The sequence below is a fragment of the Gadus morhua genome, chromosome 14 (assembly GCF_902167405.1).
Source record: "Gadus morhua chromosome 14, gadMor3.0, whole genome shotgun sequence".
NCBI lineage: Eukaryota > Metazoa > Chordata > Actinopteri > Gadiformes > Gadidae > Gadus > Gadus morhua.
Window position 1 is genome coordinate 11,566,391 of NC_044061.1, and position 22,800 is coordinate 11,589,190.

Below are 22,800 nucleotides of genomic sequence, written 5' to 3' on the forward strand. Positions count from 1 at the left end.
ATCATAAGTGGGACTGGGCCTTGCCCGAAGGGAGGAAATGATTGTACTTGTACAACCGAGTTGTACTGTCACAAAAAGTACAAATCATACCAGTGCCCAGAAAACCCATTGTTTTCCCTTAAACATTAAATCTGTCATGATGGAATTGCTTTTATAATCATGAGGTTTCTTTATTTCTCTGAAGAGTAGGTTATTTCTTAACCGTTTAGCTTGACTGTCGATATTATTTTGTATAGCTTTTGAAACCCCCCGTGTTTTTTTGATATAATTAATGTAGGATTTAATCCTCTTCACCATCGTTAACAACACTATGTAGGGGACTAAAGACAACAACTTTAATATTTTTAATGCTGTTTTATTCCTCAAACTCATTTCTTGTGTCTTTCCTAAAGCACACGATGGCTTTTAATTCGACCTGTGATTCGACAGGACGTCCTCCTTCCTTTTCCCTTTCTCTCTGGCCAATATCAATGTGCACACTCCCACTACAATCACCCCTATTTAAACCCCTTGTGTAGGACTCATCCGCAACACCCATTGGTCTTCCAACCTCAGCATGATCACAATGATTTTACTGCTGCCGGTCACTCTCGCCTTATCAAGACCTCTCAAAGGTAAGAAAAGCAAGACATTTCACGCAAAGCTGTTTTATTTTCATGTTCAATAGCAAGTTTGCCACTTTTATTTTACTTTGGTCAAATTTTCTATGTCAATAAAATATTTATGTTTCTTGTGTATATATATATATATATATATATATATATATATATATATATATATATATATATATATATATATATATATAAAATGTATACATATTATACTCTTCTTATTGTACTCTTAAAGTAAATTATTTATTTTATTTAGAGTTTTTCCCAAGTGTGGGACAATTCTTGAGGTACTTATCAATGATGTCCTCATTCTCTGTAGGCAGCGACAGAATTGCTGGGGTTAATCAGGTCAGCTCGGTGGATGTCTTCCATCAGCCTCACTACACCTTCAACGCCTCTGAGGCCAGGCTGGTTTGCCAATCACTTGGGCTGACCATCGCCACCAAAGCACAAGTGCAAAGGGCTCTCTCAAAGGGCTTCCAAACCTGCAGGTGCGGCTATACCACCTTCATGCAGCAGACTCGACTATAACCGATGACTTTAATGCATGTACGAAATGCACGCCTGCATATGACGGTACGTTGGCCGTAATATGCATCCGTTGTTCCCCAGGTTTGGATGGATTGATGAACACTTGGCAGTCATTCCGAGAGCCACGCCGAGGCCCTCCTGTGGAAAAGGCAAGACCGGCCTGGTAGAATGGAGAACCAGTGTCAAGATACTCTTTGATGTGTTTTGCTTCAATGATTCAGGTATGGCTTCTTTTCATGTTGAGTTCCTATCTCTATAGGCCATCGTCACAGAGGTGTAATGCATAATGTGATACATATAATGAGATAGTATCTCATTATCTCATTAAGTAAATTATGGGCACTGGCACACATAGATGACAAATCATTTGCCAAATGAGCTACACCTGTTTTTAACCCATGACTATTTCAATACTCTGGGATGAAGGCCTACACTACAATAATGATATACAATAAATACTTTATTGGGATTCCTTTCAAAATATATTTTTACTTATAAACATAGTTTTCAGTTTCCATACATCAGTAAAAAATTGTCAAATCCTCATCCTCTGAGAAATAGTAAGTTTCCAGTTACAAAAGTGCAGTACAGACCTTTCATATTCCTCTCTGGTCCCCTCTCATATGATTTATGCCCGTTCACATGTGACAGATTCAGGGACACAATTGAAGGATACAAAATCCGATAGCCCGCTGACCGGCACGCACTACCAGGAGAACAGCCGTTCTCCTTCCAAACAGGACACCATCTTGACCTCTGACCTGCTGCCCTCAGCCTCTCTCTCCTCCATCACCTCAACCAGCAGACCTATCTCTTCTCCTTCACTGTTCCCCATAAGCCAAAGGCCAAAGCAGGCCCTGCTACTGGGCAGCACCCCACGAGGCTCCCTTAAAGGTATGAGGAGACTAGTATGAATTGTATTGTGCATCTCGTTTTATAAGAGTTATGAATATTTGTTTTTGCAGATTTAAACCATGTTTTGCCTCCCTCTCCAATGTTGTATGATTTCAGTGCCGACAAAACCCTTGCTTATCGGCGTCACCTGCGCTCTACTACTGGTCATCACTGTTGTCCTTGGGTTGGAACAATTGTGAGTGTTTAACGCTGTTATCAAGCCAATTTATATTCTTGAAGTATTGAAAAATACAAAAATATTATTAAGGACTATTTGCTGAATGGACCTTTTCTTTCTGTTTCAAAAAATGGAAGGAACCGCAGCTGTTTTCAGAACTGGGACATGGGGCCACAGGAAAACTACATTGAAACCGAGGAGAATACATGTGTGCCAGAGGTCACAATAGACGAGGGGCCTGATGACGGAGACAGTTTTGATACAGCAATATGATTTGGCGCCTATCCTAAATGGATAGTAGACAATATTATATATTTGCAACAGGCAATATTTTGGATATTTTGCTTTAATTCACTTTCCTACCATCAAATACATGCAAAAAGGGATTTTCCAAAATGTTGTTGTAGACTATGCAAAATGGATTTAAACTTCAACGGAAAAGGTGCACGTTATGGTATGCCTAAAAAAATGTTTAGTTGTGTGGGACTGTCCTATAATTAATATGTCAATGTTTTGTATATAAATGATGTCTAAGTTAATGTATTTCACTTTAATTTAATACATCGTTTCAGCCACAAGAGGTCACTGTGTTCATGACAAAATAAATGTAATGTTCCAGTAAATATTTTTATACTTTATACAGTGAAACTGAATGAAACCGGGTCGTCAACTCTATTAACATCATTTGCAGTACTGACAATACTGAGTCAAGACAACCCTCATAAACAGGGCTCAATAAAACACATCAACCTTTCTAAAATATCTCTATGTCTGTGGAAATCATCTATATGCATATCCATAGTATTTAAAGTCAATCTACCATTCTCTACAGATAATGAACATTGCACTGGGGGTTCTCCACAGTTAGGAGATGGGTAATGTGTTTTGCAAATAGCAGAGCCGGTATTTTCTTGTAAATAAGAGTGTCATTCATCCTGGTTTGCAACAGAAGATATGTGCAAGAGAACGGGCACCCAAACATATTGTGCCCAGGTTCAGATAACAGAGGTCAGTGTTAATGATCAGAGATGGTTATATGCAGATGGGATCTCTATCTGTGGAAACATCAGTGATAATGGTTATGAAACAATCAGCAATGCATTGCATTTAATATCCTGTTATCGGATTTCCCTGCCATTAAAGCTTTTGAGTGCTGTTGCAGAAAAAATGTATGAGTAACTGGTAAATATTGAGCACTTTGGCAAGTCATGCTGGGATCCTCTGTTGAGGATATACTTCACTCAGACGTTGAGTTCATGGCGTCAGACTTCACAGCCTCTACTAAGAAGCTGAGTTCGTTGCACAGTGTCTCGTGTCTGTAGGCCAACCGGATCTGGGCCACATTAGTGCGGCGGATGTCATTCCCTTCATGTCCATCTTTCAAGTAGTTCCCTCCGATGAAGTGCTGCTTTTCCTTTCAAGATAAAAAATACAAAGTCAAATAATAATTAATCTACATATTCATTGAATCATGGATCGATGAGCTCAGTGCGAGAGAGGTGAGAGAGAGAGAGAGAGAGAGAGAGAGAGAGAGAGAGAGAGAGATTTAACAATAGTCCCTCTACCTGGTGAGAGAGGCCACTCTGCAGGACACTGTTCCTTGCTATCTCACACACATCACAGGTGCTGAGCTTCCACAGCTGAGCCGCAATGGCGTACTCTTCCATCAATGGCTCCTAGAATGTACCAAAACACAAAAAAACACATGAACAAAACAATCTAACTGCTATTCTGTACAGTCTTCAGCGTACAAACATGCAGTATTTGAGCGGTGGAGCATTCAAACACTAGTGGTACCGGGCGGCCAAGCGTGAGTACCTTGGTGTAGTGGAACTGCATGGGGTCATCTGTGGACAAGGAGACACAGAGGCCCTTGTGCAAAAACTCTCTCAGAGGATTTTTGGAATATTCCAGGAAGAGGCTGTTGTTGCTCAGTGGTGACATTGCGATGGGTACCTGGGCCAAGTAGTACAGGTACTGCAGCACAGGGCTCTGGAAGTAAGACAGTTGCATAGTTGCCATGGATACACTGCCATGGATACACTTTGTTTGTGCTTCCCAAGGAAGCACAAACAAATAGCTCCAGTCCTCAATGCAATGACGATTCTCAACGTTTATGACTGACAAGGGTATGTAATTCATGTATGCAAACACAAGATCTGGTATTTAATTATTTTCATTCCCGATTGCACACAAGAGTGAAATGCATCCTTGTTTAAAAGTGACCTGAACATTTGAACCTGAACCCACAGAAGCCTCCATCTTGCATGGGATAAGAGATCAACCCAGCGTGATGTGGCCTACCTTCTTGAGGTTGAGCCCATGTGAGATGTTGTCAGCGGTGAGAAAAGCAGACACCAGATGAGTGATGGAGCCAGCTTCTCCGCAGTGTGGACGGAACTGGAAGGTGCTCATGCCGCGCTCTCTGGAGAACGTTGTTGTGTTGAAATAAGTCATGTACAAGTTAATGATGTTGTGTATAAGAGATGAGCGAGGGATCAGACCCCACGGAGAGTAATGACTGTGTGTTTATGAGGACATTGACATACCGAACATAAATATTGACATCTTAGCATAAATATTTCACACCAACACTCACATGATGTTGAACTAAACAATTATTCTGGCAGAAGTAATGGTGTTCCTTTCAATGATCTCCCCAAGTTAACTTGAGGTTGAAGAATGTTTACGTCCCCAAAGGGGGTAATCAGTCAGTTTCCATTTTGTTTCAAAACTGAAGCAATGACTGACCCTGAAACTGAAAGTGACCCTGAGCTTCAGGGCCGCTGTGCTCGACGCTTACCTCCGAAGGTTGTTGAGAACCATGATGTTGGCGTACATGTGGAAGAGGTAGTAGCTGTACGGGGGGTTGTTGTCTGCGGTCCACTGCTCTGGCTTGGGGCTCTTGTAAGAGAACAGGTGGTCGCTATGTTTGGACTCATCGTCCACACTGTCAAATCCAGTGACCTTCATTCATATAAATAAAATAGATGACTTCAATAAAATGGAACAGAGTACGCAAATATAAATGTTCCTGGGATAGTTATTCTGAATTGTGAAGGATATTATTGCCTTACATATTTGAGGAAGACATGAAGCTCTTTGTGCTTCTGAGGGTTAACAGTGGCCTCAAATAGAGGCAAGAACACGTTCTCCAGCATCTTTCCAAAGTTGGGGATCAATTTCTTTGACTTGAAAATATCACTAAAACATGGGAGAATAGTCATTAACACAAAACACACCCAGACTACAAAATTGTCAGCTCTGTTGCCGCAATTCTCCTGGTGGAGCACTTACTATATTCTGGGCACTTGAATAATCCATCTCATGTTGGGAGAGTGCACTCTGTGGTCGATAAACCACTTGGACAAGCTGTCCCACTCATCTGGAGAGCGTCCGTAAATGGACAGGCGGGGCTCTGCGTGCTGGTACTTACTCTCTTCTAGATCGTGGGCCACTTCCTGACGAAAAAAAAAAAAGATCCATAGCAATATCACATTCCAATGCTGTAAATGCTAACCCTCGTTATAATTCATACGTAGTGATAGTACTGTGTTAATATTGTGTTCTTGACTTGCCTTTACAATCCGGGCAAAGTACTCTCCGTGGATTAAGTTGTCAGCTTTCAGGTAGATATCCCGCAGTTCACTTGCTCCCACTGGGTTGTACTTGGAATTGAACTTGTCAAACCGGTGGAAAGTCTGTCTCCCCTAAAAAGATGATCATAGATTGTCATACTCATTAAGTTATTATTATGACTTCTACCAGTGTACACATTCTCACTTTTTGATTTCCTTTTTGTCCTATTCATTTTTTGACAATTCTGTCTGGGTTCAAACTAGCACATGCTCCTCATTACCAATGCAATCCTAACTAGAAGGAGTGCGGTTCTGTCTCTATCTCATCGTTCTGCTCATGGGAATACAAATGTCTATTAGATGAGCAGAATGCATTCATCGACAAAAAGTGCCCACTTTCCACCACAAGGCCTGATCCTAAGTAGCCTATTACCGCGTGTACATCCAGGGAGTCCACGGTGAGGTCGTATGGGTCCATGTTGAGGCTGTGGAAGACCTCCCTGAGAGTCATCTGCTGCCCATCCTTCTCCAGCACCACGCGCTCGGCCTCCGTCTTGTAGGTGGTCTGGATGAAGGCCAGCAGGTGCTTCTGGGACATGCATGCTGCGGCGTGGATGTGTGTGTCTACCTGGAAATGGCACCGCACGACATGTATCCTTTATCGTATAAAAATGGGATGATCTATACTCTGGATCGAAAATATAAAACCCCAAAAGAACGTGCCTTCCTGACGTTGTAGAAATCTCTGTGCGGCACTCCTTTCAGTTCCTTGAGCTCTGCCATTTCGTTGAGCATTTCATGAAGGTAGAACTTTGAACCTAGGAAGTTTAGTCGTCTGTGGCAATAGGTTTTCCTGTAACACACAAAACATGCGAATTGTTATGTCTGTACCACGGCTAATAGGAACACTAAACTCAACAAAAATGCCAGTCATCCTCTAGTAGCGAAGCTAAAGTGCCTTTTTATTGGGTTATAGTCACTCACGTGGGTCCATCTGCAATCATAGCCAACACGGGGCTTAGGTCTATCGCAAAAGTCTCCAAGTCTGGGTATGGGAGGTTCCGAGGTTTGTTCTCCCTCAGAGCCTCAAGATTGTCATAGACGTTCACAATCCCATCTTTCATTTTCAGTTCAAAGCCCAGATTCTCTGGGATGTTCTCCATGCTGTAGGGATCCTCTCCATTCCTTGGACATGGGCAGACATCTACAACACGCAACATGTTGTAGACAAGTATTACAATTGGGCTTTTGAAGAAAACTAAAGTTTGTTTTTAAAGCAGCACTTGCATTTTCATGACCAAATGTTGACCGACCAAGTGAATAGACAATCTATATTATACAAGTGGCTCGTAAATGCTCAGAAGTTACATTCTTTCCTACCCGGCAAGACCTCATCTTCCTCGGTCCATAGCTCGTTCTCAGTACTGCGGAGGTACTTTGACGTGGTTCGGAAAAATCTGTGATATGCTAGTTTTGAATACTTCTCACGAATACGCAGAGCCTTCAGGAGGCTCTTTGCCGCTTGTTCATAGTCCTCCACTGTGATCTGGAATTAAAGAAGAGCTTTCCCACTAATTGATCATAATATGAATGTGTCCACAATCATATCAATTGTTATATATCTCAGTATGTGATGTAAGACACTACTCTAATTTTGCATTACCTGCGACATTAAATGTACATCAGATATAAGTTCTATCATTTGAGCCTCTATTGCCTGATTGGTTCGGGTCAAGCATCTTGCCTGTCAATCACATGTTTGTGAATGCATAACAATGTCGAAGAAATGTAGGGGGGGGGCGAAGAGACAAGTGTTTGGTGGTTCAAATCAAGTCTCTCTCTCTCTCTCTCTCTCTCTCTCTCTCTCTCTCTCTCTCTCTCTCTCTCTCTCTCTCTCTCTCTCTCTCTCTCTCTCTCTCTCTCTCTCTCTCTCTCTCTCTCTCTCCAGCAGATTTAACATCAACATTGACTTCCACCTAACCCCGCTCTTTAAAGGTGTTTTACCCCAGCACAGTAGTCTCCACTTATGGTGACCCTCTGGTATTCTGGAAGGCCTTCTAGCAAAGAGGAGCAGGTGGAGCTGGGGGACACAAAGGGCGTGGCCCCCAGTGAGCGCGTCCACTCTGGATTGGCTATGCCCTGCAAAGACATGGACTGGGAACGGATCATCTTGAAACTCTTCTTCCTAGAACAGATTGAACCGAAGTAATGACCTTATAACACTGCTGAAATAGCACTGCTATTCAAACAAATAAATGCAATTGCGAAAGAAAAAAAAAGAGTATTTTATGTGCATGTTTTTATTGTTCAATTAATTTTTCAATTTATTGTCTGCTGCTGTTTGGACCACATTTACCCCATATCCTTCTCATAAACCCATCGCTCTACGATGTGACCATACGAAGAGGACCAAGCAGCTATACCTTTTGGTGCTCTCCTCTGAATGCTGCTCTGCCAGCTCCCTGAGCAGCTCCCTCTCCTTGGCTTGGCGGAAACCGATGGGACAGTCCTCCTCAGGGACCGTGAACATGGATATCACATCCTTATTGCCCTCCTCCTTCAGGGCCGAAGCGTAGACCCTCTCGGCCAGCAGCCGCACCTCCTCATCGGCCTCACTCAGGGTGATCTTAGGGAACTGACGAGGCATATCTGCAGGAATGCGTCAGCTTTGGTGAATTAGAGTGGCCTTGAATGATCATTTTGAGGACATGCCTTATCAAAGGGAAAATCAATCGCCTCAATATTTTTGCTTGTACCGTTTTGTAAATGTGTGCAACAAGTCAACAAATTACTTCAATGTTGAGCTGCTATCGTTTTTTATAACATGGCATTGGCGTTGTGTTTTAAGTTATCATTGATATTGTCTTATGCAAGTCTCTCTCTAATGCGAGCTTTCCAAAGAACTCGAGCCACACTACAGTCTCACTGAAGCCTTAATGTTTTTGTTTTTTTACAGCATAACATCACCACAGGTTCAGAGGAAATATTAAACTAAAACCATCGAAAGCATTGATCAAGAAATTGATTTTAGATGAATAATTTACCATCCACAGCTGTGAATGTGAACTATTTTAAATTACACAACTTACTAGCGTTAACACTAAAGCCACTGCCGATGATGTATGGAAAGTTGTTCATCTAAACCACTACTGACCATCTACGTCCGGTAAACAATAAAGTATCCTTGTTACGACACCAACTGCCCATTGTTGCTATGGCTCCACTGCCATGACAACAACCATAGACAACAACCCTCACACGTGCTTCCATGTTGGATGAGGCGATTTAATTGAAAGTTATTTTAGTTCATGAAGGTGTAAGTGTTTCGGCTCGAATTTTAACACAATGAGATTAAAAATAAACTATAATTTTTTTAAATCAAAATCAACCGTTGCTCGTCAGATGGAGCGTCACGCATCCACACACACCATCATGGCGTTATGCTGTGTAGGTTCCCGAGAAGTACACCCCTCTCTTTGACGCCACAATCATCGTCATTCGACACACACACCTCGCCGTGGCGCCGGTGTCCTATCGTTCTGACGTTGAAAATGATACCACTTTGACGTCAAAAAAAGAACGTGGAGTGGAACGTATATAAACCGGTTGGAGGAGACTGGCAAAAAAATTGAATTGGACTGTCAAAATGACTTAGAATGTCTTACTATAGTAGACTTAAATTGAAAGATTACATAGATAACAATGTAGAAAACGAAAATAAGTTGTAGGCTACTTTTTAGTGTTGTGAGATACTCTACCCACTAAAGGTAAATTCTTCCACACCGTCTCTCTAAAAGACCCGTCTGAAACAAGGTAGGCCTACCACAATAGGCCTCCGTTGAATAGCCTCGAATTTCGCTTCCCATATAAAGAAAGGCCTTCTTCTATCAATTCCTACCGTTAGAAGTTCTCTCAGCCATCCCTGTTTCTTTCTCTTTGCCTTCTTCTTAAGTACCTAGTGTGTCGTTGAGACACCGTTCCCTATGCAAGTATCCATGCCACACCACTGCTCTTGGTGCACGTGTCCACCTTCATTCTTTTCTTTTCACAGCTCCCTCTCTATTTTAAGAGATGCATGTCATTGCTTTAATACAGTACTAATCCCAGGACTATGTCACAACTGGCTGGCCAAGCAGGGACCATTGCTTGAGCTCCTCAGTAGCCATTGCATTTCCTATGTCTGTCAGTCTTTCTGTTCGTTTCATGCATAAAGCAAAACAATGAGAGTGCGGAAGAGACAGGCAGTAATATAGATTGAGATAGAGCGAGAGCGAAGATAAAGGCTAACTTAACTGTCATCACTGATGATCGTTCAAAGATAATTCTACATGACCTTGGTTTAAGGGGGGAAGCCATTTCCACTGCAACGCATTGACTTTGACCACCACGCTTCCATCAAATTAAAATTAAAGTGGATATGATCAGCTATAAGGAAGGCCTTCTCTGACCCGTCAGGATGTTCTACTGTGCCTGCTATATATGCTTTATATACTATATATATCAATTACCACATGTGTTTATGGTTCCCTGCCCTGCGTAGGTTCTGAAACAGAGGGAGCCTGGAATACTCTGTAGGGAAGCATGGGATGATGGAGGTTACACCTCATTCTCCTCTCATCACCAGCCACCCTCCTGCCCCAGCCCATGGAGGATAGCTGGGTCTTTACAGTACATGTACAGGTATGACCGAATGAATCATCTCCATGTTTCAAAGGCTTTAGGGAACAAGGCCTTCATGGTTCGTTATTTGTCTTATCTCAGATGTGTCTACTTTTTTGTCCTCTCATGCTCCTCTATGAATCACTGATCTCTCATGTAAGTTCCCCCATCTCCCAAGTTACAAATGTCTTAGATCCTAGGCAGGCAGGCAGCAATTGTGTCAGGATCTCTTTGCAATTGACAAACAAGCGTGTGTGCATGCATGTGTTTGTGCGTGTGTGTAAAGAGTAATAGAGAAAAGATTTAGAACTCAAAGAAGTAAGAAGGAGTAGAAGGAAATCTCACCCTTCGCCAAGCAAGGACTGGACTTCTGCTTTATAAGAGCGCTGTTTCCTCTTAGCATGTTGCTCTGCTTCCAGAGCCGTCTTCCAGATAGCTAATCTCATTAACTCAGCTGTCCAAATGTCAATAGGTGCAGATTATTTAGATAAATACATATTTTAAATCACTTAATGAATTTTAATATTTAGAAAATGGTGCTCACCTTCTCACCTTCTCTTCTTGCTGCATGTGGTGTATCGTAAACCATCCCACAATAGCTATAAACTGTGTGTAAGTCCTTCGTCTCCTCCAGGCTCTGTTATGGCCACAGAATGTGATACCCCTTTAGCCGCCCTGCAGTGCTCATCACTTCATCTTTAACCCTTTAATTTCTCTGCCTTCCCACTGCTGCTTGAACTACAGGATGCTAAAGCCAGCCAAACCGATTTAGCTGCTTTTACAAACTTTTACCATTGCAACCTATATTTGTACAACGTAGCCGGGGCTTGTAATGTTATTTTCTTGATAAATGCACATTCTTTGGCTTTTTATGGTCTGCCATCTTTACCGTTTATTTGCAGGATTTGACTTTAATTGACTTCCATCCCATCACAAGCTCAGTATAGCCACAGATTTCAGTAATTTGATCTGGTAAAGTAGATCAGTGTTAACACCAGAGGCGTCGTCAGCCCCTTTTTACTGGGGCACGTGCCCCAGTAAAAGTCTCCAGTGCCCCAGTAAAATTCCATTGATCATTATTAAATTCATCTGCAGAAGCGCCGCTCTCGCTATGGAATCGGCAGGATTCATCAAGTGCATCTCCTGCTGCCTCTGGAGTCTTCAGTCGAGCCTGCCTCTTACCAGCCAATCAAAAAACAAAAGGGGCTACATAAAAGCCAATCAGAAAATACCCCTACTGTATCTGGGTAAGATTTAACGCAACAACCAATGAAAAAAATCAGTTATTTACGGATTCGTCAACGTGACTCTTCTGAATGTTTCAGTGGTAAAGTGTGTAAAGTATGACCAAGTGTTTCTTTCTGTTCAATAGTCTAGATAGAACTTTATCAATCCCCTGTAGGAGAAATTTGTTAATAAAACAATAATGGTAAAAAAAATAAGGAATCTCCCACTTCCGCTTAATTTAAGGAAGTTCTCTCCAGTCACGCTGAAACTAGTTTGCTAGTAGTAGCGCTTTAATTTGCAGCGTAAGAGAATTCTGAGAAATCTGAATGCTGACAAAATTCTCAGAATTCTGACACTGCAATTTATTTGCACGCTACGACTAGTGAACTACTTTAAAAAAAAAACTCGACACTGCGACCAGGCGACAAATGACTGGGGAGAACCTTCTTAAATGAACCTTTAATGCTGGATTTAATTATCAGAATTCGGATTTTATCCAAGTATTCTGACTTTATTATCAGAATGCTGAATTTTATCTCACAATTCAGAGTTAATTAGCCTATTCGATTTCTGAATAAAAATTCTTGTGATGAATAATCTAGATTTGTACAGTCGATGTGCAGCACTTTAATTCCCGTCAACTTTGTTTTCTAACACCAGCATTTCCACAACTATGCTCATGTTCGTGACTGCTATACAAAACCATTTATAGTGCATCTATTTTTCTGCTGGGTAGTGATAGTCGCCCTAAATGCAGCTTTAATTTGGGCTCTGATTCTGAATAAATGCCGCTGCTGAACTGTGTGAATAAATAAAGGGAACTGAAATCTAAAGAAGACGTGTGGTTTTGATGTACCGTGAATTCCAGCTGAAAGTGGAACATTGCTGCCATCAGGGGAAATTAATGTAACCTAGGCATATTGTAAGTAGCTTTCAATTCCTTGTTTTTTTGTTGATCATGTTTCGTTGGAAACCACGGGAGCTGGAAACAGCCCAGAGTAAGTCATCTCCTTTTTTAACGTTACAACAAATTCACACACACACACACACACACACACACACACACACACACACACACACACACACACACACACACACACACACACACACACACACACACACACACACACACACACACACACCATGCGTGCACGCACACACGTGGAAAATGAATAATGAATGAAAAATTGTCTGTATTCAAAACTTGAAGTTTTAGTGGACAAAAACTTCCTTAACACAAAAAAGGAAATTATGGATATACAGGGTGTTTTTAACATACTGGATCCAACAATGTTCCCAACACTGACACAGATAATTCAGATCATTGCACTCACAATTCCTGTAAACAGTTGTAGTTGTGAGCGATCTTTCAGTGTGTCGAGAAGGCTCCACACCTGGCTTATGTCAACCATGGGGCAAGGAAGGCTTCACCAACTTTCTCTTTTGTCCATTGAAAAGGAGCAACTATGCATGTGAGTCAAAGCCACGTTATTGACCGCTTTGCCACCATGAAGGCGCGGCGATACAGCTTAATAGTGAAAAAATTATCATTTAAAAAGGCTCTATGCAGTAGTGTATGGCCTTATTTAGTTTAATTTAAGAGCTTTGATGGTTCTATAACATTTTCCAGGTTGATTGGTGGCAATGAGCCACCTCACCTTAAGTCAGAAATTCTATTAGTTTTAAACCTTGTTTCTTGCCTTTTTAGTACATGTCGTTCTGGCAAAATTATGCTGTTTCCACACAGCTTCTAAATAAATATAGATGTGTAGACTTCTCCTGATAAAGAGGTGAAGGTCATAAAGATACTTTTTGTTTATTTGTCAGTTACCTTATTTGTAAATCTTTGAGATGTGTATGTGTTTAAATAAATATAATTGTACGGTACTCATGAATCCATCTTTGCGTCTTTACCTTTACCAGTGCTTTAATATAGCCTACAGTATGACAGTGACAATGGTTTTGAAGCTCGTACATAACCTTCTGTATCCATCTATTTCATATTGTGCACACGTAAAAAAAAAAATGTTGGCAGTTGGGGGCCTGTGCCCCAGTAAAACTCTAGGTCTAGCAACGCCCCTGGTTAACACCTTGATCAGGCACATTGTTGAACCATGATGAAGGAGTAGAGATAAAATATAAAAGTCCTCAGTCGCATGGCGAATCTGCACAGCGTTGTTACACAATGTTGAGCCCTCCAGGAGGCCTTGGATGAGGACAATCATATTTAAACGGTACATATGCAGCAGATGGTGCATGGTGCCTGATTCAGCCAGGCAGTGTTTGAGATTGCAGAGGTAATCCACCCAGCTCAGGTTCTCAGGATACTCTTGGGTTTGGAGGTTTGTAGTATAGACTGACTGATTGCTTTGGATTGGCTGCTTTATGATTGACAGTGTGGTTTCAAAAATGAAAGCCAGTACTTGAAATAGCCCTGCATCTGAAATTAACCTTTTTTATTTGTATTCATATTCCTTTCTTCTCTCCTTTCTTCTATTCCTTTCTTCTTTCCTTTCCTCTTCTCTCCTCTCTCCTAGTCTGCTTCTTCACGCTCCTTGCCTCTCTTTGCTACTCTTCCCTTCTATCCTATTTCTCCCTTACAGTCTACCAGCTTTACTTTCTGTCTGTCAGAGCTGGTCCATAAATAGCATGGAACAACCTTTCCCCACTTCAGTTGAGTGAAGGACCTGAATGGCTTTGGTTAATGCAGTGATTCAGCGTTCATCCTGAATATTTTCAGAATCTTCACAACATAATGCCAAATGATGCAATACCCTTTAATGCTACTTCGGTGATCCATCTTAATATTTGTACACGTTGCTATGAGAAGACATAACTCCCTAACAGTTATGGTGGCTTTACTCTGCAACTGGACCGCATTGCTCTAAATGGGCAGCTGCAAATCATCACTGTTTCCACCCGTTAAACCCATACAGCCAGAAGCAAAGCCATTGCTTAATATTTTCGCTAGATGGCAGTAGAGCCCATATAATCATAATCATTATCATCGTTATTGTTACCATTAGTGATACCACAGTGATATCAGTTCCATTTGATCCAGTTAAAAACTTAGCAATTCATTAATGTATTGCAAATGAAATGGTTACAATTGAATTGGCTTAATCAGATGATCAGTATGTTTTGCGGTTATTTTATTGTGAAAAAGGGTATCAAACAGTCTCATAACAGTGTTTTCACTGAAGCAATTTAATCCACCCTTGATATTTACATTAAAGCACAAATGTAGAATAAACTATCTGTCAACATAAATTGCCTTCTGCCCCTACTCTTTTGTCTCTTCATGGAACATCTCTGGATAACCATACTTGATAATCCCCACCTTGACATCTGTCAGCCCAGATTGAAAAGAAATATGTTCACTTTAGTACAGGATAAGATGGAACAATTATCAAAGTCACCTGATGGGAGCTCTACTGGCTCATTTTTCGAGTGGCGGCTTCTCCTCTTCCGAGGTCACGGCCTGTTCCTTGTGGGGAAACCTTGTGTTTTAGAGATGCTCTCTGTGTGCCGCACAGGAATGCTAGACAGAAGCGCCCCTGCAGCAGTGGCCATCTATGGAGGATGGAGGGATTGAAGCCTCAGCCTCTTCTAATAGGCGAAGGTCTGGCCCACAGACATGCGTTGAACCCATGTAGGCTGGAGTGGACCAGGCAGGAATGTGCCCGACACCTCGTCTGCCCTTTAGGGGGTCACAAGTAGGGGGAGTGAGACAACGACTAATAATACCCTATAATCACTTAACTCAGACCAGGTGCAGTTTGTCCCACTGGGGCAGTGCACTGCGGATAATTGAAGGAACCAAGAAGCAAAGAAGTCTTACTTTGAATGCAAAAGGTTTATTGTATGAAAAAGGTTTGTTTTACACAAATAAAATAGACTGTATTTACAAATATATTATATATAACATATTTTTTTAAGACAAATATAGGATTACCACAGTTTGCAAAATAATAGTGAACATGGCAATAGATAGATAGTACGAATGCCCTTATATATTTATTCCTGTATAAAAAATAGCTCAATCTGTATACGTATCATAATGTAGCCACTATGCAATATTTAAATAATGAAATTCAACATTTTGTAACATATATACATACACTTGTAAAAAACCGACAAATATAGATTGCACATGTGTTTATACAAACAATATAAATTTCAAGTATATTTCAATCCATTGGACTGGCACATTTTTCACAGAATCTAAGGCATATTTCCTTTGTACAATACAGTGTCCCAAAATATGATTAAGATCAAAAGCTTAAAAGCTCAAACACATAACTATCTCCCTGTTGAGCATTTGTGATTAGCATCTCTCTTCCTGATGATTTTTTTTTTATCTTTAGGTCCATTTGGAGAAAAAAAAAGTGCAGACAAGTATTGAGAGTTGATTGGAATGGGGTAGCATAATAGTCCTTAGAGGATAGATGTTCTCAAAGTCCTGACTCTGAGGAAGTGGTGTGTATTAACGTCCCTGCATGGTCAGTGAAAAAGAGAGAAAGAGAATCTTTCTCCTCCCAGCTCACTTTGCCAGGTGTGAGCACTGTGTTCCCTTCCGCTGCAAGGCAGAGAGACAGAGCAGCAGCAGCAGCAGCAGCATCTGGCCTTGGTGCTCCACACCGTGCCATCCAGTGTCTGAAGGCCAGCTGCAGAGGTCTGCTCCCTCTGCATGCTCAACTCCATCTCCCATCAGCCTACCCGGTCTCCAGAGACACACAGCTGGAGCAGTCCGTTTGTTTGCGCTAACTCAGTCCTTGCGCTTTTGAACCAAAAAAATAACTAAACAAAAAAGCTTGTGCTGGAGATGGCCTGGCTTTAAGTCTCAGACATTTGAATAGTCTTGGAACAAACAGCAGAGAGGACATATCAGTGTCCTTGGCTGCCTTCCTCTTGTTTGGCTTCTATCTGCGCTTGCTTCCAATCAATTGCTCATGTCCGGGTGAGGAGCAGGAGGGCCTCCAGCTTGTGAACTTGTGACACAGTGTTCCTCCAGTCAGGCCTCAGCCTTCCCTGCTCCAGCTCCAGCGTGACCCTGCGAGCCGGGACAGAGCGCCGTCTCCGGCCGTACCCCTGCGGGCTGATCTTGTCGATGGGGGCACTCTTCAACTTGTTGTTGAGCTGGTGGAGGCGGTGCGCCAGGTCATGTACGGTGCACGTGCCCAGGGAGCAGCCGGGCCGTCTGGACTGGTTGACAGTGAAGTGCTTGGAACGCTTGGTTCTGATGCTGATGCCATTGCTGGATGGAGGATGGGTCAAGACAGAAAGCGAAAGAGAGAGAGAGAGAGAGAGAGAGAGAGAGAGAGAGAGAGAGAGAGAGAGAGAGAGAGAGAGAGAGAGAGAGAGAGAGAGAGAGAGAGAGAGAGAGAGAGAGAGAGAGAGAGAGAGAGAGGAAAATTAACTCTTGCACTGCATTCGTGACTGGCTTGCTCTCAGTAGTCTATATTTCAATTGTATCTATCTTTTGCCAGTTTATAAGTTAAACTGGAAATAGAAGGTATCTGGGGTATCTTTTTACCTGGAATGTGGAATCAGAGTATCCCTGATATCTTCTGGTGTGACCAACTGCTCAGACTCCGCCACCCTCTCTGCAGACAAGCTGTTAAGATGCCTCCTCAGTTGGCTCTCCATCCACACACTTAACCTATAGGGGAGGAAAGACGGGAGGCCAGATTAATCCAGGGCAGATCTTTAGGAAGTCAGGTGGTGAAATCTGCCTTCACTGTTTACATATGGAATGATGGGATTGATCCATTGTATTGGTCGAAGATTAAGGGGTGAATAAAGAAAGTAAATCAGCTCACCGTTTTTTCAACTCCGGGTTCACTTCAAGTTCCACACAGTGAGCTATTGTGGATAGCAGGCATCCATAAAGGACGGATTGGAGGATCAGCTTCATGTTGACTCTGTGACCTGTGAGGGAAAGAAACATTTGTCAGTTATTTACTTGTCATATCAAATTACTATATAACTTCATATGCTACCTTATATTGTCTCTGAAATCATCTCTGAAAGCGATGCATTGCAATGATAACTACCATACTAGCCCCGGTTCACACAAGAGTCCAAAAGCCAAGTTATTTTTACTTATCATTCATTTATTTATAAAGTTAAGCCAAGGTCAGTTTTGTGCGGCTAAGTAAACGTACAACCACGCTTTAGGCCCCTGGCCAGCAAAGGAGAGTCTCGTACTGGGTCTTTCAGTTTAGTTTGGGCTGGACTTTACTGGGGCTAAGTCACTGCCAGCTTAACTCAATAGAAATCATCCAATTGATCCAATTAAGTTCCACAAGCAGGAGGTGTAAATCTAAAACAATTAAAACAGAAACACACTTAATTCCTACCAGATGTCTTAAAACATCTAGAGGGCAACCTTCTGCACACACTACCAGTTAAACACCTTATATAACCGGACAGATAACCCGTCCTTGTCCATACACTCTGACCTCAAAAGCACAAGAATAAAGCCATCAGCAATGATTAGGGTAAAAGGAAACCTAAAGAGACAAAAGGATGTTTTCCAAAGCACACATACCTATAATCCTTAATTCACTTGGATCCAAAGGCGCTCTGGCTGTAGACTTGGCTATTAAAAAAAGTACTCCACAGATTTCTTGAAATTGCTGGAGGTGCTGTAGGGCAGCTGTGACACTCTGCTAATAGCTCTAACACACCAGACGATCGGCTTTATAGTTGGTTGGTGGGAGGGGCCCTTTTACTCACTCAGTCCCTCATCCTTTTTCCCCTCCCAGTGCATTACAATACAGTTCAATGCAGCTGAGAGTATCGAAACCATTCAATATCCAGAACATTAAAGGATAAAACTATACAAATGAAGATATATTTTTTCATGTAATCTATGATGATACCATATTATAAGAAAAAAAAAGTTAATAAATTGAGATTTTGTTTTTATGAGAGATGTCACAGAATATTATAATTGGATTATGGAGTATGACCTGAATGAATTCTTTTAAAGTATTATTTGTACTTTATCGGAGAATAAATTATCATGAAAACAAGTAATGAGAAATATTTAATTATCACAAACAAATGTTGTAAATAAGCAGGAAACATTTTTGAGGTGATTCAAATGATAAAATGATAATTGGGCAAATACGGCTGTTTTATTGTTGGTTTTCTTGGTCCATTCTGCTCTAGGAATTATGCTATGTTATCATGTTAACTGCACTGTCTCCAACTTTGGATTCTAAGATATAGCCTGCAAACACTGGGGGAATAATTTAATATATTACGATTAGATGGTTGTTAACTTATAAAGATCTAATAATAATATTTAAGTAGGCTTAACAAACAGATCACTTAAAACTAGCCATTGGATTCATTGGTTATATCGATCATAACCAAAATGATAATTACTATACAAAGAGGAATAATACTAAAAAGGTTTATATATATATATATATATATATATATATATATATATATATATATATAACAGAACCCAGGAATCTATTCAGGAATGTTGCAATTTAGAGCCACAAAGTCTGTTACTTATGACTTGAGTCATACAGAACAATGATTCATTTTGAAAATATCCACTCAATTGTTTCAAATAAACCCCACCACATGTTGTAAACAGGTTTTTTTAAATGATTGTACAAACCAATTTTCTTACATCAGATCTGAACTACAATGGATACAGAATCAGGATCAAAACTGCTGTTGCTATTATGTTGAATAGGTCATGGTTGGATGCGGGAGAAGAGCGTCCGTGGACCTTGTTCCAACACATTGTTCCCATTTAATTTTTGGGACACGCATAACTCTGCTCATTCAGTGGTCTGATAATATTCTGAAGGATCTATTGTTTAATTCTTACTTTTAATCTAGTATTATGTACCTCGATATCAATAATCAACATGCACAAACTCACATACAGAGAGAGGATAGCAAGATGGAATGAGATCGTTTGCGTGAGCAAGAGATCGAGAGATCGAGAGAGAGAGAGAGAGAGAGAGAGAGAGAGAGAGAGAGAGAGAGAGAGAGAGAGAGAGAGAGAGAGAGAGAGAGAGAGAGAGAGAGAGAGAGAGAGAGAGAGAGAGAAAGAGAGAGAGAATAAGTGGGGGCGCTTTTCTTAAACAGCATGTGCTACAGTCTCCTAAAATAGTGAATAAGGCTTTCTGTAATGCTGATTTGGAATTAAATATAACCTAGGCCTACATATAGTTCTTCATAATAAACTCTAATGTAAATATTTCACTAATTTAAAATAATTGTGCATCTATCATACGCCCAGAATAAAACAACGCTGAATGGTAGGAGAATGGAACAGAGAATTACAAAATTAAAGATGTCCCAAAGATGACTGTTAGTAAACTGGGCAGCCCACGCCCATGGATATCGCTTGGCTTTGCGCGCAGGCGCATTGCCATTCCTGTCAAACATGGCTGTGCTTTTGAAGAAAGAAAAATGCTGAATTGTATTGGTATATTTCGGGAAAAACAGCAAACATGGCTAGATTCGCTGATTATTTTATTGTCGTGGGATATGATCAGGATAAATCTGGTAAGTGACACATCTGACCGCGCGACCACTGGTTACAAATTGTGCCTAACTGCTGTGGTTTATCCAGGCCGTCAGTGTGTTAGTGTTGATGACAGATAGCTCGGGATAGCCTAGCCATGCAGCTAAGGTTTTAGATATGAAACACCTTTTTGGGGCAGTGTCCTACTGCTTCTGAATATAAATAATAACAAAGTAAATAAAGCAATCACAGACCTTTCAAAAAGTAAGCGTTGTTATTCTGTACAATATCTTTTAGTTTGTTTCTTGAAACTTTTACGGATGAAGTGGAAAAGCTTTCACATCCTGTCCCTGTTGATGTGTGTCCCTGTCAAATGCATTCTTGGCGGGGAGCTAAGGTAAAGCTACACTACGACATGCTTAGGTCTCCTAGTATCTTATTTAATCGTCTTATTTCAATGCATAGGGGAACATAAACGTATTGTTCCTAAACATTGCCTTTCTGTCAGACAAATTGTTCAGGCTATGCTAGGCAGTGAAACGCCTGTTTTCCCTCCCATCTCTCTGTGTATACCTGCTACTATACTATAATTTTATTGAACGTGTAATCCAAATGCCATCTACTGGGCTTGACTGCTAAACATTTTGTTGGTCTATTTATACTCTTTGTTGACATCAGCATTTGACCAGTTTTGTAATTGTTTTCTTGGAAGGAGCTGAACTTTTAGGGGATGGGCGTATACAGCTGCAAAAAGGCAGGCCCTGTTGTAGGATCCCCCCCCCCCCCCCCCTTCTCTATTTTCTGCATGAAAGTCATGAGGGTCGGAATGTTTAAACCCTCCAGCCATTACCCGAATACCATGCTCCATAGCTGACTGTGTATTGTGTATTTTCGAAGAGTATTTCAATGAAGAGTTCACATTATGCATTTATCATTCGTCTACTTCTTCCAAATCAAATCAATCAGATTGCAGACAAAAAAAATTGATCCGAGTCAGTACAGTTTAGCCATACTTGTATCTAACAATTCATTAATTCATTATTACACTGACTTAAAGCGCAATTTGAAAAATTATCAATGCTTCGGTGAAAATCGAAACATGGGTTTAAAAAGAGAACACTGTCTGACTTCTCTTTGCGATCACAAGCCGAATGTTAGTCATAATGGGATGTATGTTTGCATCAGTTCTTAGCATCATTTTCTGAAACCAGCAGAAACACAATGTCCCGACCTCAGCATTATAGAATCAGTAAAATCTCATTCAAACAAAATAACCATGATTGCAATGCTTTGCAGTGAAACTCTAAAAGTGCAAAGAAGCATTCATTAAATATCTTCAGCAGTTGTTTTACTGAGTCGACAGACTCCATAGCTGAACAGTTTTATAACAAGGGATAGCTCTAAAACTATAAGAAATTTGCACTTGTCAATAGTTATTATTTTACACATCAGTTGTATAGTTCTTAAAATAGACTTCGGTCAACCTGGGTATTCCTGTATGCCAGTAGTCTGTCTAGACAACATGTGATTTCTATACCTTGATCAATAAATCAAACAAGGATCCTTGCAGAAATCTTCAGGCCACTTGTATACCACCTGTATACTAAAGATTTAATTTCCACTACCTTCACCCACAACGCATTCCTCACTACGGCTGGATAATTCCTCAAGGAAAACATTGTAAAATGCTTGCCTAATACTAACATTTCTTTCAAAGGACTGACTTTTTTACCTGCCTCTGTCAAGGAACAGGAAATGCATACGTTTTTGTAAAATTAATTTGAATAATTTTATATAGAAAGTCTAACCCTGTCCTATAAAATGAGAAAGATGACAAAATAATGTTTAAATAGGTGTGATATTGTGGTAAGACTGCTTCTGTTAGAGTCACATATAGGTCTCTGGCTTGTATACTTGGCTTAATAGAAGGCATGTCATCAACTGAATATGCTATCAATAAGAAATGTATCAATATCCTACCAAATGTACTGACTATTGTAGAAATCCAGTCCTATGGGCACAGTTCAGTGAGTTAAATTTGACACTTCCTACCTAATAGAAAAGCCTGGAATTGCAGATTGTATTGTATTTCACAGCATCTTGCTAGAGTTCTGCATGAGAAACACTTGCTCTTTGGACTTATAACATACATAAACTATGAAATTATTGTGGTGATTCCATGCAGGCAAGGCTGTTTATCTTGTAGTGGTATATTGTTTTGGCTCATTGGTGAGGGGCTATACAGTCTCTGCCCGCACCAAGTAATATGTGTGTGATTGGAGAGGTATTTGTCCTGGTGCCTTACTCAAACAATTTATTGGGTGGATCTCATCATTTTGGAATGCATTTCAAGAACATGCTGCCCAATGTTACTCTGTGACTTTATGGTTGGGTATTTCTGGTCTTGACAGTGACTAAGAGAAAGTGTTATGTAACACAAAAAGTCCTGCTGGATTCATAAAGGCTGGAGGTTTGCAGGGAACAGGAGTAAATACTTCCTCATGCAGTTTTAGCTGTTTTTTTATGCAAGGCTTGGACTACTTTGAGATACACATACGGCAAACATTGAGTTTTTGTCTTTAATGTTAACACAATTTGGACACAAATGTAGCCTTC

The 22,800-nt window shown here is 40.8% G+C and overlaps 4 protein-coding genes across 7 annotated transcripts in view; 2 read left to right on the forward strand and 2 right to left on the reverse strand.

The window, feature by feature from the left end:
• The first annotated feature begins 456 nt into the window (after positions 1-456).
• Positions 457-2,976, forward strand: lyve1a (lymphatic vessel endothelial hyaluronic receptor 1a). The gene is made up of 6 exons (XM_030376178.1): positions 457-614; positions 931-1,102; positions 1,224-1,363; positions 1,794-2,036; positions 2,154-2,232; positions 2,352-2,976. Exons 1-6 carry the CDS (start codon positions 557-559, stop codon positions 2,485-2,487), a joined length of 828 nt encoding a protein of 275 aa, XP_030232038.1. The 5' UTR covers positions 457-556; the 3' UTR covers positions 2,488-2,976.
• On the reverse strand, positions 2,834-11,446 carry ampd3a (adenosine monophosphate deaminase 3a). Of its 4 annotated transcripts, none has more exons than XM_030376164.1 (16): positions 11,004-11,446; positions 10,797-10,905; positions 8,216-8,441; positions 7,797-7,977; positions 7,173-7,338; positions 6,777-6,996; positions 6,516-6,645; positions 6,226-6,420; positions 5,793-5,924; positions 5,512-5,675; positions 5,292-5,418; positions 5,018-5,181; positions 4,519-4,639; positions 4,033-4,206; positions 3,780-3,890; positions 2,834-3,628 (listed from the first exon to the last, which is right to left on the reverse strand). In XM_030376164.1, exons 2-16 carry the CDS (start codon positions 10,852-10,854, stop codon positions 3,452-3,454), a joined length of 2,346 nt encoding a protein of 781 aa, XP_030232024.1. In that variant the 5' UTR covers positions 10,855-10,905; positions 11,004-11,446; the 3' UTR covers positions 2,834-3,451. The 4 variants fall into 4 exon arrangements, with proteins under 4 accessions (XP_030232024.1, XP_030232023.1, XP_030232026.1 ...); XM_030376163.1 differs by having other exon boundaries at positions 10,996-11,446; XM_030376166.1 differs by lacking the exons at positions 10,797-10,905; positions 11,004-11,446 and adding an exon at positions 9,691-9,820.
• Positions 11,447-15,515: 4,069 nt separating this feature from the next.
• On the reverse strand, positions 15,516-18,455 carry adma (adrenomedullin a). Its single transcript, XM_030376180.1, has 4 exons — positions 18,232-18,455; positions 17,501-17,609; positions 17,215-17,340; positions 15,516-16,935 (listed from the first exon to the last, which is right to left on the reverse strand). The coding sequence occupies exons 2-4, from the start codon at positions 17,593-17,595 to the stop codon at positions 16,629-16,631; spliced, it is 528 nt and encodes a 175-aa protein (XP_030232040.1). The 5' UTR covers positions 17,596-17,609; positions 18,232-18,455; the 3' UTR covers positions 15,516-16,628.
• A 1,615-nt stretch (positions 18,456-20,070) lies between these two features.
• The window catches only part of sbf2 (SET binding factor 2), a 95,449-nt gene continuing 92,719 nt past the window's right edge, over positions 20,071-22,800 (forward strand). The window contains 1 exon segment of the mRNA XM_030376139.1: positions 20,071-20,225. Within this exon segment, the coding sequence (XP_030231999.1) occupies positions 20,171-20,225 (55 nt within the window). The 5' untranslated portion in view covers positions 20,071-20,170.